The sequence below is a fragment of the Salmo salar genome, chromosome ssa18 (assembly GCF_905237065.1).
Source record: "Salmo salar chromosome ssa18, Ssal_v3.1, whole genome shotgun sequence".
NCBI lineage: Eukaryota > Metazoa > Chordata > Actinopteri > Salmoniformes > Salmonidae > Salmo > Salmo salar.
In genome coordinates, this window is record NC_059459.1 from 34,247,497 (window position 1) to 34,264,972 (window position 17,476).

Below are 17,476 nucleotides of genomic sequence, written 5' to 3' on the forward strand. Positions count from 1 at the left end.
ATTGTTATTTTTGTGGCTACTCGGGCAAGTGACGTTGGTGTCACATGCCTCGTGTTTACAATGGCCCACGCAACAGGCGTCAACACTGCGTGGAGTACAGAGTACAGTGTTGATCATCAATCAAGCAACAAAGCCCTTTTTACATCAGCAGGAATTACTTTTACAGTAGCCTAATCCCAGTACTCCAAATAGCAAGCAGAAGCACAGTGGCCAGGAACAATTCAGTAAGTACATTGAAACTAAGAGACGAACCAGGGTCAGAGGGGAGGCCCTCCGGTGGTCAACGCATATAGCAGACAATGAAAGCGCTTACAATATTCGATGATTACATTTCTCTAAGACAAGCAATAGGCTACATGTCCACCACCAAGTCAAATCAAATTGTATTTGTCACAGGCGCCGAATACAACAAGTGTATTCTTACAGTGAAATGCGTAAGTACAAGCCCTTATTAACCAACAATGCAGTTTGAAGAAAAATACGTTTTAAGTATTTACTAAATTAAAAAAGTAAGAAAATAGAAAAATAACAAATAATTAAAGAGCAACAATAAAATAACAGTAACGAGGCTATATACAGGGGGGTACCGGTACAGAGTCAATGTGCAGGGGCACAGGCTAGTTGAGGTAATTGAGGTAAAACGTACATTACCAGTCAAAAGTTTGGGCACACCTGCTCATTCAGGGGTTTTTCTTTATTTTTTACTATTTTCTACATTGTAGAATAATAGTGAAGACATCAGAACAATGAAATAACACATATGGAATCATGTAGTAACCAAAAAGTGTTAAACAAATCAAAGTTGAATTTAGATTCTTCAAAGTAGCAACCCTTTGCCTAATGACAGGTTTGCACACTCTTGGCATTCTCTTAACCAGCTTCACCTGAAATGCTTTTCCAACAGTCTTGAAGGAGTTCCCACATATGCTGAGCACTTGTTGGCTGCTTTTCCTTCACTTTGAGTGTGCAAAGCTGTCATCAAGGCAAAGGGTGGCTATTTGAAGAATCTCAAATGTAAAATATATTTTGATTTCTTTAACACTTTTTTGGTTACTACATGATTCCATATGTGCTAAACAGTTTTAGCTAAACAGTTGGGGCTCAAAACAGGTGTCCTGAATGATGGGTCTCCACTGATTTGTCCTATATCGCTATCTGTTCTATATTTCTATCTGTTTTTTATCTGTTCTGTATCTCTTCTATATCTCTATCTGTTCTATATCTGTTTCATATCTGTTCTATATCTCTATCTGTTGTATAGCTGTCCTATATCTATATCTGTTCTCTATCTGTCCTATATCTCTATCTGTTTTATATCTATATATGTTCTATATCTGTTCTTTATCTCTATTTGTTCTATATCTTTATCTGTTCTATATCTCTATCTGTTCTATATCTCTATCTGTTCTATATCTGTATATGTTCTATATCTATATCTGTTCTTTATCTCTATTTGTTCTATATCTTTATCTGTTCTATATATGTTCTATATATTTATCTGTTCTATATCTCTATCTGTTTTATATCTGTTCTATATTTCTATCTGTTCTATATCTATATCTGTTCTTTATCTCTGTCTGTTTAATATATATTCTATATCTATATCTGTTCTACATCTATCAGTTCTACATCTATATCTGTTCTTTATCTCTATCTGTTTTATTTAAAAAAGTCCACAGACCCACTCCAAAAAGGCTTTCGGAGCCATCATCGACTCACTGGGTCTTGTCCAACATGTCTCCGGACCTACTCACTGCCACAGTCATACTCTGGACCAAGTTTGTCCCGTGGAATAAATGTTGTGGATCTCAATGTTTTTCATCATAATCCTGGACTATTGGACCACCATTTTATTACGTTTGCAATCGCAACAAATAATCTGCTCAGACCACAACCAAGGATCATCAAAAGTCGTGGTATAAATACTCGGACAACCCAAAGATTCGTAGATGCTCCTCCAGACTCCCTCCGTCTACCCGAGGACGTCAGAGTACAAAAATCAGTTAACCACCTAACTGAGGAACTCAATTTAACCTTTCACAATACTCTAGATGCAGTCGTACCCCTAAAAACAAAAAACATTTGTCATAAGAAACTAGCTCCCTGGTATACAGAAAATACCCGAGCTCTGGATCAAGCTTCCAGAAAATTGGAACGTAAATGGCGCCACACCAACCTGGAAGTCTTCGGACTAGCTTGGAAAGCCAGTACCGTGCAGTATCGAAGAGCCCTCACTGCTGCTCGATCATCCTATTTTTCCAACTTAATTGAGGAAAATAAGAACAATCCAACATTTATTTTTGATACTGTCGCAAAGCTAACTAAAAAGCAGCATTCCCCAAGAGAGGATGGCTCTCACTTCAGCAGTAATAAATTCATGAACTTCTTTGAGGAAAAGATCATGATCATTAGAAAGCAAATTACGGACTCCTCTTTAAATCTGTGTATTCCTCCAATGCTCAGTTGTCCTGAGTCTGCACAACTCTGCCAGGACCTAGGATCAAGGGAGATACTCAAGTGTTTTAGTACTATATCTCTTGACACAATGATGAAAATAATCATGGCCTCTAAACCTTCAAGCTGCATACTGGACCCTATTCCAACTAAACTACTGAAAGAGCTGCTTCCTGTGCTTGGCCCTCCTATGTTGAACATAATAAACGTCTCTCTATCCACCGGATGTGTACCAAACTCACTAAAAGTGGCAGGAATAAAGCCTCTCTTGAAAATATAAAAAACTATCGGCCTATATCGAATCTCCCATTCCTCTCAAAAAAAAATGAAAAAGCTGTTGCACAGCAACTCACTGCCTTCCTGAAGACAAACAATGTATACGAAACGCTTCAGTCTGGTTTTAGACCCCATCATAGCACTGAGACTGCACTTGAGGAAGGTGGTAAATTACCTTTTAATGGCGTCAGACCGGGGCTCTGCATCTGTCCTCATGCTCTTAGACCTTAGTGCTGCTTTTGATACCATTGATCACCACCAAAAATCAGAAACGTTCTGTCCAGAAATGGTGCAGAAAAATATATCCATGCTTTTGTCACTTCTAGGTTAGACTACTGCAATGCTCAACTTTCCGGCTACCCGGATAAAGCACTAAATAAACTTCAGTTAGTGCTAAACACGACTGCTAGAATCTTGACTAGAACTAAAAAATTTGATCATATTACTCCAGTGCTAGCCTCTCTACACTGGCTTCCTGTTAAGGCAAGGGCTGATTTCAAGGTTTTACTACTAACCTACAAAGCATTACATGGGCTTACTCCTACCTATCTTTCTGATTTGGTCATGCCGTACATACCTACACGTACGCTACGGTCACAAGACGCAGGCCTCCTTACTGTCCCTAGAATTTCTAAGCAAACAGCTGGAGGCAGGGCTTTCTGCTATAGAGCTCAATTTTTATGGAATGGTCTGCCTACCCATGTGAGAGACGCAGACTCGGTCTCAACCTTTAAGTCTTTATTGAAGACTCATCTCTTCAGTAGGTCCTATGATTGAGTGTAGTCTGGCCCAGGAGTTTGAAGGTGAACGGAAAGGCACTGGAGCAACAAACCGCCCTTGCTATCTTTGCCTGGCCGGTTCCCCTCTCTCCACTGGGATTCTCTGCCTCCTATTTTTCTAACTTAATTGAACGGGGTAGGCAGACCATTCCATAAAAATTGAGCTCTATAGGAGAAAGCCCTGCCTCCAGCTGTTTGCTTAGAAATTCTAGGGACAGTAAGGAGGCCTGCGCCCTATTACAGGGGCTGAGTCACTGGCTTACTGGTGCTCTTCCATGCCGTCCCTAGGAGGGGTGCGTCACTTGAGTGGGTTGAGTCACTGACGTGATCTTCCTGTCCGGGTTGGCGCCCCCCCTTGGGTTGTGCCGTGGCGGAGATCTTTGTGGACTATACTCGGCCTTGTCTCAGGATGGTAAGTTGGTGGTTAGAGATATCCCTCTAGTGGTGTGGGGGCTGTGCTTTGGCAAAGTGGGTGAGGTTATATCCTGCCTGTTTGGCCCTGTCCGGGGGTATCGTCAGATGGGGCCACAGTGTCTCCCGACCCCTCCTGTCTCAGCCTCCAGTATTTATGCTGCAGTAGTTTATGTGTCGGGGGGCTAGGGTCAGTTATATCTGGAGTATTTCTCCTGTCTTATCCGGTGTCCTGTATGAATTTTAAGTATGCTCTCTCTAATTCTCACTCTCTTTCTTTCTCTCTTTCTTTCTTTCTTTCTCACCCAGGTGGGACGCCAGGTGGTACCCCTAGAGGGGGTACTGTCATGCCCTGTTCCCACTCATCCTCCCCCTTGAGGGTGCCAGTCTCTCCAGGATTACGCAATCAAGCCACCATTAGTACGCACACCTGCCTTTCCCAGTCGCGCGCATCTGCGCTCATTGGACTCAGCTGAACTCTATTACTTGTGTTTTTGCCTTCCCTTTAACTGTCTGTTCCCAAGCTCTGTTCCATGCTTTGGGATTTATGTTTGTCATATGTCCTAGTTTACCCGTGTGCTAACGCTGTTCCTGTCGTGTTCTATGTCCGTCCCTGATTAAATGTTTGACTCCCCGTACCTGCTTCTGCTGTCCGGCGTCACTCCTTACAACATCTATATCTGTTCTTTATCTCTATTTGTTCTATATCTTTATCTGTTCTATATCTTTTCTATATCTCTATCTGTTCTATATCTCTATCTGTTCTATATCTGTATCTGTTCTATATCTGTTTTTTTTTTATCTCTGTCTGTTCTTTATCTCTATCTGTTTTATATCTGTTCTATGTCTATATCTGTTCTATATCTCTATCAGTTCTATATCTGTTCTAAATCTATGTCTGTTCTTTATCTCTATCTGTTCTATATCTGTTCTCTATCTCTCTGTTCTATATCTCTATCTGTTTTATATCTGTTATAAATCTATATCTGTTATATATCTCTATCGGTTCTACATCTCTGTCTGTTCTATATCTTTATCTGTGCTATATCTCTGTCTGTTCTCTGTCTCTATCTGTTTTATATCTCTATACCTATCTGTTCTATATCTATCTGTTCTATATCTGTTCTATATCTCTATCTTTTTTATATCTGTTCTATATCTGTCTGTTCTCTGTCTCTATCTGTTTTATATCTCTATCTCTATCTGTTCTATATCTCTGTCTGTTAAATATCTCTATCTATTCTATATCCTACCTGTGTATATCTCAATCTGTTCTATATCTATATCTGTTCTATATCTCTATCTAATCAATATCCTACCTGTGTTTTATCGCTATCTGTTCTATCTCTATCTGTTCTATATCTATATCTGTTCTATAGCTCTATCTAATCTATAACCTACCTGTGTATATCTCTATCTGTTCTATATCTCTATCTAATCTATATCCTACCGGTATATTTCTCTATCTAATCTATATCCTACCTGTGTATATCTCTATCTGTTCTATATCTCTATCTAATCTATATCCTACCGGTATATTTCTCTATCTGTTCTATATCTCTATCTAATCTATATCTATATCTGTTCTATATCTCTATCTATTTTATATCCCACCTGTGTATATCTCTATCTGTTCTAATCCTACCTGTGTATATATCTATATGTTCTATATCTCTATCTGTTCTATATCCTACCTGTGTATATATCTATCTGTTCTATGTGGTTGTTGTGATCTATGCCATGTTTTCTGTAAATGTTGATGGTTTTATGTCTTTGACATAGTGCTCTTGAATGCTGGACAAATTTCCTGTAAAAGGCCTAATAAATGAACTGAACTGATTATGGGGCATGATCACTGAGCCAACCATCTGTAGTAGGCTGAGATACCTCTCAATTGGCTTTGCAACGTTAAACAAGGCACAAAGAGACTTGTAGCTGTTGTGGTCCATTTTAGCTAAGTTGGTAGAGCATAGCGCTCGTAACGCCAGGGTAGTGGGTTTGATTCCCGGAACCACCCATATATAATATGTATGCAGTATGACTGTAAGTCTCTTTGGATAAAAGCGTCTGCTAAATGGCATATATTATTATATTATACAGTGCCTTCAGAACGTATTCACACCCCTTGACTTTTTCAAAATGTTGTGTTACACGGTGGGATTAAAATGGATTGAATGTCATTTTTTGTCAACGATCTACACAAAACACTCTGTAATGTCATAGTGGAAGAACAATGAACATTTGTTAAAAATGTTTTAAAAAACCCCCACTAATATTCCGTTTTTCTGGGTAAGTCGCTAAAAGATTTGCACATTATTCTTTAGCTTTTCAAGCTGATTTAAGTCAAAACTGTAACTAGACCACTCAGGAACATTCAATGTCATCTCCAGTGTTGTCACATCCTGACCAGTAATAGGGGTTATTTGTTATTGTAGTGTGGTCAGGACGTGGCAGGGGGTATTTGTTTTATGTGGTTCGGGCTGGTGGTGTTAGTAGTAGGGTGTTTGATTTATTATTCCGGGTTTTGGGCACTGTTCTATGTTAATGTATTTCTATGTTCAGTCTAGTCATTTGTATTTCAATGTTTAGTTAATTGGGGGTTGGACTCTCAATTGGAGGCAGGTGTTTTCTCGTTGCCTCTGATTGAGGGTCCTATAAATAGGTATGTGTTTGTGTTAGTATTTTGTGGGAGATTGTTCTTGTTTAGCTGTGTGTGCCTGACAAGACTGTTATCGTCGTGTTTTTTATATACGTGTGTTTATTTTGGTTTTCCTTTGTCCGTTAATAAAAGATGTGTACATTTTCCCGCTGCGTCTTGGTCTCAACCCTACGACAAGTGTAGATTTGGCCTCGTGTTTTAGGTTATTGTCCTGCTGAAAGGTGAATTTGTATCCCAGTGTCTGTAGGAAAATAAACTGAACCAGGTTTTTCTCTAGGATTTTTGTCTGTGCTTAGCTCTATTCCGTTTCTTTTTATCCTAAAAAAAACTCCCCAGTCCTTGCCGATGACGAGCATACCCATAACATGATGCAGCCACCACAATGCTTGAAAATATGAAGAGTGGTACTCAGTGATGTGTTGGATTTGCCCCAAACATGGCACTTTGTATTCAGGACATAAAGTACATTTCTTTGCCACATTTTTTGCAATGTTGCCTTATTGCAAACAGGATGCATGTTTTGGAATATTTTTATTCTGTACAGGCTTCCTTCTTTTCCCTCCTGTCATTTAGGTTAGTATTGTGGAGTAACTACAATGTTGTTGGTCCATCCTCAGTTTTCTCCTATCGCAGCCATTAAACTCTGTAACTGTTTTAATGTCACCATTGGCCTAATAGTGAAATCCCTGAGCGGTTTCCTTCCTCTCCGGCAAGTGAATTAGCAAGGACGCCTGTTTTTGTAGTGACTGGGTGTCTTGATACACCATCCAAAGTGTAATTAATATATTCACCATGCTCATATTCAATTTCTGCTTTTAAAAATGTTTACCCCTCTACCAATAGGTGCCCTTCTTTGCGAGGCATTAGAAAACCTCCCTGGTCTTTGTAGTTGAATCTGTGTTTGAAATTCACAGCTCGACTGAGGAACCTTACAGATAATTTTATGTGTGGGGTACAGAGATGAGGTAGTCATTCAAAAATCATGTTAAACACTTATTGTACACGGAGTGAGTCCATGGAACTTACACTACATATTTTCATCCAAGCCTCACTGGGGCACATAACGCCGTCTAGACAGACAGGTTGCCTTCCACAATGTACCAGCATAGGTCTGGGATTTCCAAGACTTACCTATATGCCCACCTAAACATGTATTTTTGACATGGGTACACCTCTAACCTCATCTCCAGTCTGATTCTGGTATACCAACAGACTAGGCTGCTATTCAGACAATCAGCAAACACCAGCAAATCATCTCTGTTGCGTGAAACACACATTTATATTTAATGGTAAAAGACAGAGACAAGTAAAAGAGACAGCTGTGTTACAAAGATAGACATCATCATTGCACAGGAAACATAGTAGTTATTCCTGTTGGTCAAAATACCACAAAACAAAATGGAGGACATACTTTCTAGCCTGCGTGCCAGATCTGTTTGTGCTACCATGTCATGCCACTCATTGCCATGCCAAACAGATTGTCTTGACAATTATAGCAATGGAGTTGGCAAGAGCACAACCAGAGCTGGACCAGGCTACATACTTTAGGCTGTAAGAGAAATAGTTCCACATCAGAGAAAGGCGTTAGGAACAGATGTGGCAACTAGAAATTGAGAGAAAATACCTAAATCGTATTTGAAATATACAAATTATACAAAATGTTAACGCAATTAGAATAAATAAAAATACCTTCATATAGCTTATTCAAGTACATATCTGTGATTGTTCCAGATTATTTCAACATATTCTCACGAATACTTTCAATTCAGTCAGCTTCAGGGTGAAAAAAAGATTTACAAGCATTATAAAAGTAAAGGGTTGTTCGATTGAAAGATGATCATGTTAAATAAAGAAAGAATATTCAAACGTAATGCTCCTTCTCACAACCAGTTTCTGTTTTCCAAAAAAGACATCATTCACTGTCAAACTACGTAGAGCCACAGTATTCCAATGACAGACTGGCAAACTTTTCACATTTTTAAGGACATGCTTAGAGTTTAAAGAATTCCCAAAGATCCTTACAAATCAGGGTGCATACAATTTTGTATAAAACAGTTAATAACATAATTGTCCTTGCTAAAAACTGCTTCAACAAACGATTAGTCTGAGTAGAAGTGGAATTGGAACAGAGTTGGTACATTAGTGAGTTAGTGCAACATAATTTCCCCCATAAATCAGAGTAAATCATTTCTAGCAAACAGCAATAGTGATTCATTACAAAGAAATAAGAAATCAATTTGACCAGATAAACTAGGCCACATTGGCCCATATAGGAACAAATTAAATGAAAACGCTGTACTTTCACGTGCTTGCTCCATTCTCATGACAGAACTCAAAACATTGAGCCACGCCACCACAAGGTGGCAGCAGAACCACTACACCATGCCACCACTAGGTAGCAGCAGAACCACTTCGCCACACCATGCCACCACTAGGTGGCAGCAGAACCACTACACCATGCCATCACTAGGTGGCAGCAGAACCACTACACCATGCCACCACTAGGTGGCAGCAGAACCACTACACCATGCCATCACTAGGTGGCAGCAGAACCACTACACCATGCCATCACTAGGTGGCAGCAGAACCACTACACCATGCCATCACTAGGTGGCAGCAGAACCACTACACCATGCCATCACTAGGTGGCAGCAGAACAACTATGCCATTGCTGTAATATGATCATTATTTTGTACATTTTAGTCATTCGTAAAACATACACGTATCCCATAGATGTATCTAGCAACAGGAAAAGGCTGCTCTAACAACTTTGGCAGTTTCCTTCATGTCCAGGGATATAGATAAATACTATTAGCAGTCAATAATGAGAGCATGCCTTTATCAATGCCCATGTGTCGTCCCAAATGGCTATTCCTTACATAGGGCTCTGGTTAAAAGCATTGCACTATGGGGCAAAATGTAGTGCACTATATATGGAACACGGTGCCGGGCTCAGGTTAAAAGAAGTGCACTATATAGGGAACAGGGTACCATTTGTAACACAGCCCGTCTAACCATCCTTCCTCTCAATTCAAAAAGAAAAAGTTCCAAAGAACATATGTTTTGGTTTCTTCAGTAAATGAAACCCATAGTAGCAAGGGTCTGGGACATCACTGATGGAGGCAACATATATTCTCACAACAATAGAAGGATAGGACAGCCCTTGTTGGCCTCAGTCTGCACTTTAACAGTTCAGTAAATGGAGTGTGCTCACCACCATCTTTCCATGCATTGCCCAAGGGGTAAATCCTACTGTAACTTCCATTTAAGGCAAATGTCCACTTAGTCATGCATTGATGTCAATGTGAGACAAAGTGAAAATTAAACTTAAGTAGAAGTTAGGATTTGCCCTAATTGAACCTGCACTATATCAACACAGATCCTTATGGTCCTAAATCCAATATTAGATACAGGCACCATAGCAGGCCATTGGGTCAGTAGGTTCTAGTACATAAACAGAAGGTCAACTGTGGCTCTTCCTCAATATTTACCCAAAATATTTGAGAGACTTTTGTCATTCGAGGGGTTAATGTTTCACGTTCTGGGTTGACTATCGACAGAAAACAAACAAAAACCTCCAGGTCAGTTAGTAAATGATTCTCCTTCCTATCTGCCTTGTGAGGTCACAGCCACGTCACGGTTAGGAGAGATTCCCTTTTTTAGATTCTATGTCTAACAGACCACTCTCACAAAACCAGAAAGCAGCCTGGATTCAATTTGAGCAAGATTCATTCTAAAGGGCGAGGCTAACCTTCTTGTGGCTTTTAAATACACTTTTACAATACTCCAAATAGGAAGTACCACAATATAAAACAAACATGACGTCACCTCACGAGAACTTTATCTAGGGCACTTTTTTCCTAGAAGTGAAATGACTTATGAACTGTTTTAAGAGGTATGGTGAAGGTGGTCAGAGTTGATTCAGAGTCGATTCACAGTCGATTCGGTTGACTCGGTTGTGTGTCAGGAGTAGCAGCAGCAGCATCGTAACCTTAGACACCAGAGGAGGCTGGTGAGGGGAGGACGGCTAATAATAATGTCTGGAATGGAGTGAATGTAATTACATCAAACACAAAGAAAACCATATATTTGATGTGTTTTGATATCATTCCATTAATTTCGTTCCAGGCCTTGCTATGAGTCCGTCCTCCGAATTGAAGTGCCACCAGCCACCACTGATTGTAACCATAGAGACGGAATTCACAGTTGTTTTACGAGTTCACAGGACAGACTCAATGGCTTCCGCGGTCTCCCTGGGGGATTGGTCGCCCGCTGAACCCAGGGTTTGGTGCGTGACGAGCGGGGAGGTCTCCTCGTCAGCCTGGGCGTTGGCTACCGCTTCCACCAGGACCTCCGCTAGCTCCTCCCCCAGGTGCTGTTGTTTCTTCATCTCCTGTTGGTTGATGTGGTGGAGGATCCCCGCCCCCAGGGCGTCTCCCTCCACGTTCACTACGGTGGTGGTGCGGTCCCTGCAAACACACACGCACATAAGTACATGTACATACGCACACATACACACGTACACACCCAAACACACACAATTTATTAGGATACTTTTTGTCAGAAGCTAAGCAGTAAATCAAGTCTGCTAAGATGAATCAGGAGCTCTCTTTAACTGTTAGCATACATCTAATGTAACATAACCCTAGTTGATATGATGAATCAGGAGCCCTCTTTAACGGTTAGCATACATCTAATGTAACATAACCCTAGTTGATATGATGAATCAGGAGCCCTCTTTAACTGTTAGCATACATCTAATGTAACATAACCCTAGTTGCTATGATGAATCAGGAGCCCTCTTTAACGGTTAGCATACATCTAATGTAACATAACCCTAGTTGATATGATGAATCAGGAGCCCTCTTTAACGGTTAGCATACATCTAATGTAACATAACCCTAGTTGCTATGATGAATCAGGAGCTCTCTTTAACGGTTAGCATACATCTAATGTAACATAACCCTAGTTGATATGATGAATCAGGAGCTCTCTTTAACGGTTAGCATACATCTAATGTAACATAACCCTAGTTGATATGATGAATCAGGAGCTCTCTTTAACGGTTAGCATACATCTAATGTAACATAACCCTAGTTGATATGATGAATCAGGAGCCCTCTTTAACGGTTAGCATACATCTAATGTAACATAACCCTAGTTGATATGATGAATCAGGAGCTCTCTTTAACTGTTAGCATACATCTAATGTAACATAACCCTAGTTGCTATGCAGAACACATCTATTTCTGTACAGGTCTACTGTCTACTGTACAGGTCTACTGTCTACTGTACAGGTCTACTGTCTACTGTACAGGTCTACTGTACAGGTCTACTGTCTACTGTACAGTCTACTGTACAGGTCTACTGTCTACTGCCTACTGTACAGGTCTACAGTCTACTGTACAGGTCTACAGTCTACTATCTACTGTACAGGTCTACTGTACAGGTCTACTGCCTACTGTACAGGTCTACTGTACAGGTCTACTGTCTACTGTACAGGTCTACTGTACAGGTCTACTGTCTACTGTACAGGTCTACTGTCTACTGTACAGGTCTACTGTACAGGTCTACTGTCTACTGTACAGGTCTACTGTACAGGTCTACTGTCTACTGTACAGGTCTACTCTACAGTCTACTGTACAGGTCTACAGTCTACTGTACAGGTCTACAGTCTACTGTACAGGTCTACAGTCTACTATCTACTGTACAGGTCTACTGTACAGGTCTACTGCCTACTGTACAGGTCTACTGTCTACTGTACAGGTCTACTGTCTACTGTACAGGTCTACTGTACAGGTCTACTGTCTACTGTACAGGTCTACTGTCTACTGTACAGGTCTACTGTACAGGTCTACTGTCTACTGTACAGGTCTACTGTCTACTGTCTACTGTACAGGTCTACTGTCTACTGTACAGGTCTACTGTCTAGGTCTACTGTACAGGTCTACTGTACAGGTCTACTGTCTACTGTACAGGTCTACTGTCTAGGTCTACTGTACAGGTCTACTGTACAGGTCTACTGTCTACTGTACAGGTCTACTGTCTACTGTACAGGTCTACTGTCTAGGTCTACTGTCTAGGTCTACTGTACAGGTCTACTGTCTACTGTACAGGTCTACTGTCTAGGTCTACTGTACAGGTCTACTGTCTACTGTACAGGTCTACTGTACAGGTCTACTGTCTAGGTCTACTGTACAGGTCTACTGTCTACTGTACAGGTCTACTGTACAGGTCTACTGTCTACTGTACAGGTCTACTGTATAGGTCTACTGTCTACTGTACAGGTCTACTGTATAGGTCTACTGTACAGGTCTACTGTATAGGTCTACTGTCTACTGTACAGGTCTACTGTATAGGTCTACTGTCTACTGTACAGGTCTACTGTACAGGTCTACTGTACAGGTCTACTGTATAGGTCTACTGTCTACTGTACAGGTCTACTGTACAGGTCTACTGTATAGGTCTACTGTACAGGTCTACTGTATAGGTCTACTGTATAGGTCTACTGTACAGGTCTACTGTACAGGTCTACTGTATAGGTCTACTGTATAGGTCTACTGTACAGGTCTACTGTATAGGTCTACTGTATAGGTCTACTGTACAGGTCTACGGTATAGGTCTACTGTACAGGTCTACTGTACAGGTCTACGGTATAGGTCTACTGTACAGGTCTACTGTATAGGTCTACTGTCTACTATACAGGTCTACTGTACAGGTCTACTGTACAGGTCTACTGTCTACTGTACAGGTCTACTGTACAGGTCTACTGTATAGGTCTACTGTCTACTGTACAGGTCTACTGTACAGGTCTACTGTATAGGTCTACTGTCTACTGTACAGGTCTACTGTATAGGTCTACTGTCTACTGTACAGGTCTACTGTATAGGTCTACTGTACAGGTCTACTGTATAGGTCTACTGTCTACTGTACAGGTCTACTGTATAGGTCTACTGTCTACTGTACAGGTCTACTGTACAGGTCTACTGTATAGGTCTACTGTCTACTGTACAGGTCTACTGTACAGGTCTACTGTACAGGTCTACTGTCTACTGTACAGGTCTACTGTATAGGTCTACTGTATAGGTCTACTGTACAGGTCTACTGTACAGGTCTACTGTATAGGTCTACTGTACAGGTCTACTGTACAGGTCTACTGTACAGGTCTACTGTATAGGTCTACTGTACAGGTCTACTGTATAGGTCTACTGTATAGGTCTACTGTACAGGTCTACTGTATGTTACTGGAATGAACGTCTGATATTTTGATATAGCAGCTGGCCAAAATGAGTGAGTACATTAAGAGTGTGTCTATGCGTGTGTGTTTGTGTCTGTGTGTGTTTGTGCGTGTGTGCGCATGACCATGCATATATACAGAAATGTGTCTGTGTGCTTGTCTGCGTGTGTGTGTCTGTCCATGTGTGTGTGTGTGCTTGTCTGTGTGTGTGTGCTTGTCTGTGTACGTGTGTGTGTGCTTGTCTGTGTGTGTGTGCTTGTCTGTGTACGTGTGTGTATGCTTGTCTGTGTGTGCGTGTGTTTATGTCTGTCCGTGTGTGTGTGTCCATGTGTGCTTGCTGTATTGGTTCTCTATACTGTACATGTGTTACTTACACGATCCAGTCGACGGCCAGCATGAGTGACAGGTCGTTGGTGGGCAGGCCGATAGCCTCCAGGATGATGGCAATGGTGATGATACCCCCGGCTGGGATGCCTGCTGCGCCCACACTGGATGCTGTGGCTGTCACACTGTGGGAACAGAGCCACTGCATGTGATACATTGTCAGAGCATCAGACATAGGGTTGCAAAATTCCACTAACTTTCCCAAATTTCCCAGGTTGTAGGAATCTGGATTTCTGGCTTATTCCCTCCTGATTCCCGGGAATCTTCCAACTGGAATTTCTGAAAAACCTGGGAATTTTGCAAACCCCCTACCCACCATTCCTTCTGTCCCCACCCACCCTTCCTTCTGACCCCACCCTTCCTTCTGACCCCACCCACCATTCCTTCTGTCCCCACCCACCCTTCCTTCTGACCCCACCCATCCTTCCTTCTGACCCCACCCACCATTCCTTCTGTCCCCACCCACCCTTCCTTCTGACCCCACCCACCCTTCCTTCTGACCCCACCCACCCTTCCTTCTGACCCCACCCACCCTTCCTTCTGACCCCACCCACCATCCCTTCTGACCCCACCCACCATCCCTTCTGACCCCACCCACCATCCCTTCTGTCGCCACCCACCATCCCTTCTGACCCCACCCACCATCCCTTCTTTCACCACCCACCATTCCACCATTCCTTCTGACCCCACCCACCATTCCTTCTGACCCCACCCCACTCACAGGATGGTGAAGATCTGACCGGCGTTGAGCTCTATGTTGTTGAGCTGAGCGATGAAGACAGCCGCGACGCACTGGAAGATGGCCGCCCCGTCCATGTTGACGGTGGCTCCGATGGGAAGGATGAAACGACTGATCCGCTTGTCCACTCCGTTGTTCTCCTCTACACACTTCATCATGGAGGGCAGGGTCGCCGAGCTGAGGAGAGAGGGGGAGGGGTGGAGGGAGGGAGGGAGGGACCAGTAAGATACAGTGGTTAAATTACAGCATATTAATCTGGAACATTTTACAGTACTTTACTAGCAACTTCAGTTCCTCTGCTTTGACAATATTTACATGAGTATTCTGCAAGTGAAGATGTATTGAATAGCAAGAGAAGGAAGGGGAGAGAGGGAGAGAAATAGAGAGAGAATGAGAACGAGAGATAGCCACCCGAAAAACATATTGTAGTGTAACTTAAACCAAAACCCTTCCATACAGAGAGAGGGTAAAGACCACAGAACTAGAATGAATAGAAGTCAGAGGTTACCATCCCTTCTACTCATTCTATTTCTATGGTAAAGACCCTCCAGGAATGTCCTGGATCCCCATGGATTAGATAGAGAGGTGGTGGGGTCCAGGGTCTAAAGATTGAGGTTGGAACAACTCAGCCAAAGGTTTAGGTTACTTACAGCAGGCTACTTACAGCAGGTTACTTACAGCAGAGGATACTTGGAGACAATGTTTGTGTCCCAAATGGCACTACTTTTGACCAGAGCCCAGGTGTATGTTCAGGCTCTAGTCAAAAGTAGTGCACTATAGAGGGAATAGGGTGGGGTGTAGCCTTGGAGACAAAGCCTGCTAGCAATGCACTGCTAATGGACTGGGTTCATAGAGGTGGAGGGATTTACTGGGTAATCAGGTCACACTGGGTTCACAGAAGTGGAGGGATTTACTGGGTAATCAGGTCACACTGGGTTCACAGAAGTGGAGGGATTTACTGGGTAATCAGGTCACACTGGGTTCACAGAAGTGGAGGGATTTACTGGGTAATCAGGTCACACTGGGTTCACAGAAGTGGAGGGATTTACTGGGTAATCAGGTCACACTGGGTTCACTGAAGTGGAGGGATTTACTGGGTAATCAGGTCACACTGGGTTCACAGAAGTGGAGGGATTTACTGGGTAATCAGGTCACACTGGGTTCACAGAGGTGGAGGGATTTACTGGGTAATCAGGTCACACTGGGTTCACAGAGGTGGAGGGATTTACTGGGTAATCAGGTCACACTGGGTTCACAGAAGTGGAGGGATTTACTGGGTAATCAGGTCACACTGGGTTCACTGAAGTGGAGGGATTTACTGGGTAATCAGGTCACACTGGGTTCACAGAGGTGGAGGGATTTACTGGGTAATCAGGTCACACTGGGTTCACAGAAGTGGAGGGATTTACTGGGTAATCAGGTCACACTGGGTTCACTGAAGTGGAGGGATTTACTGGGTAATAAGGTCACACTGGGTTAGGGATTTACTGGGTAATCAGGTCACACTGGGTTAGGGATTTACTGGGTAATCAGGTCACACTGGGTTCACAGAAGTGGAGGGATTTACTGGGTAACCAGGTCACACTGGTTTGTTAATGTGTATACATTGATGGGCTGCTTTGTATGTTTGAGCTGATCTGAATCTTATGCAAAAAGCTCTTAAACGATGCCGAATGATAATTATCTTCCTGACACTGGTCAAAGACCCAAACAAGATGACTTTGAAGCGCCTCATCTGCTTCCTTCTATCCACCCCGTCTGACCAACGCTCTACAACCAGCGCCTCATCTGCTTCTTCCTATCCACCCCTGTCTGACCAACACTACAACCAGCGCCTCATCTGCTTCCTTCTATCCACCCCCGTCTGACCAACACTACAACCAGCGCCTCATCTGCTTCTTCCTATCCACCCCCGTCTGACCAACGCTCTACAACCAGCGCCTCATCTGCTTCCTTCTATCCACCCCCGTCTGACCAACGCTCTACAACCAGCGCCTCATCTGCTTCCTTCTATCCACCCCCGTCTGACCAACGCTCTACAACCAGCGCCTCATCTGCTTCCTTCTATCCACCCCCGTCTGACCAACGCTCTACAACCAGCGCCTCATCTGCTTCCTTCTATCCACCCCCGTCTGACCAACGCTCTACAACCAGCGCCTCATCTGCTTCCTTCTATCCACCCCCGTCTGACCAACACTACAACCAGCGCCTCATCTGCTTCCTCCTATCCACCCCCGTCTGACCAACACTACAACCAGCGCCTCATCTGCTTCCTCCTATCCACCCCCGTCTGACCAACACTACAACCAGCGCCTCATCTGCTTCCTTCTATCCACCCCCGTCTGACCAACGCTCTACAACCAGCGCCTCATCTGCTTCCTCCTATCCACCCCCGTCTGACCAACACTACAACCAGCGCCCATCTGCTTCCTTCTATCCACCCCCGTCTGACCAACACTCTACAACCAGCGCCTCATCTGCTTCCTTCTATCCACCCCCGTCTGACCAACACTACAACCAGCGCCTCATCTGCTTCC

At 42.9% G+C, this 17,476-nt stretch overlaps 1 protein-coding gene across 1 annotated transcript in view; it reads right to left on the reverse strand.

Annotated features, from left to right (window-relative positions):
* Positions 1 to 7,830: 7,830 nt before the first annotated feature.
* LOC106577368 (neutral amino acid transporter A) overlaps positions 7,831 to 17,476 on the reverse strand; it is a 37,504-nt gene continuing 27,858 nt past the window's right edge. Inside the window, exons 6-8 of the mRNA XM_014155332.2 lie at positions 14,922 to 15,116; positions 14,191 to 14,325; positions 7,831 to 11,048 (exon numbers count right to left, since the gene is read on the reverse strand). Coding sequence (XP_014010807.1) covers positions 10,799 to 11,048; positions 14,191 to 14,325; positions 14,922 to 15,116 — 580 coding nt within the window. The 3' untranslated portion in view covers positions 7,831 to 10,798. The remainder of the gene's footprint in view (positions 11,049 to 14,190; positions 14,326 to 14,921; positions 15,117 to 17,476) is intronic.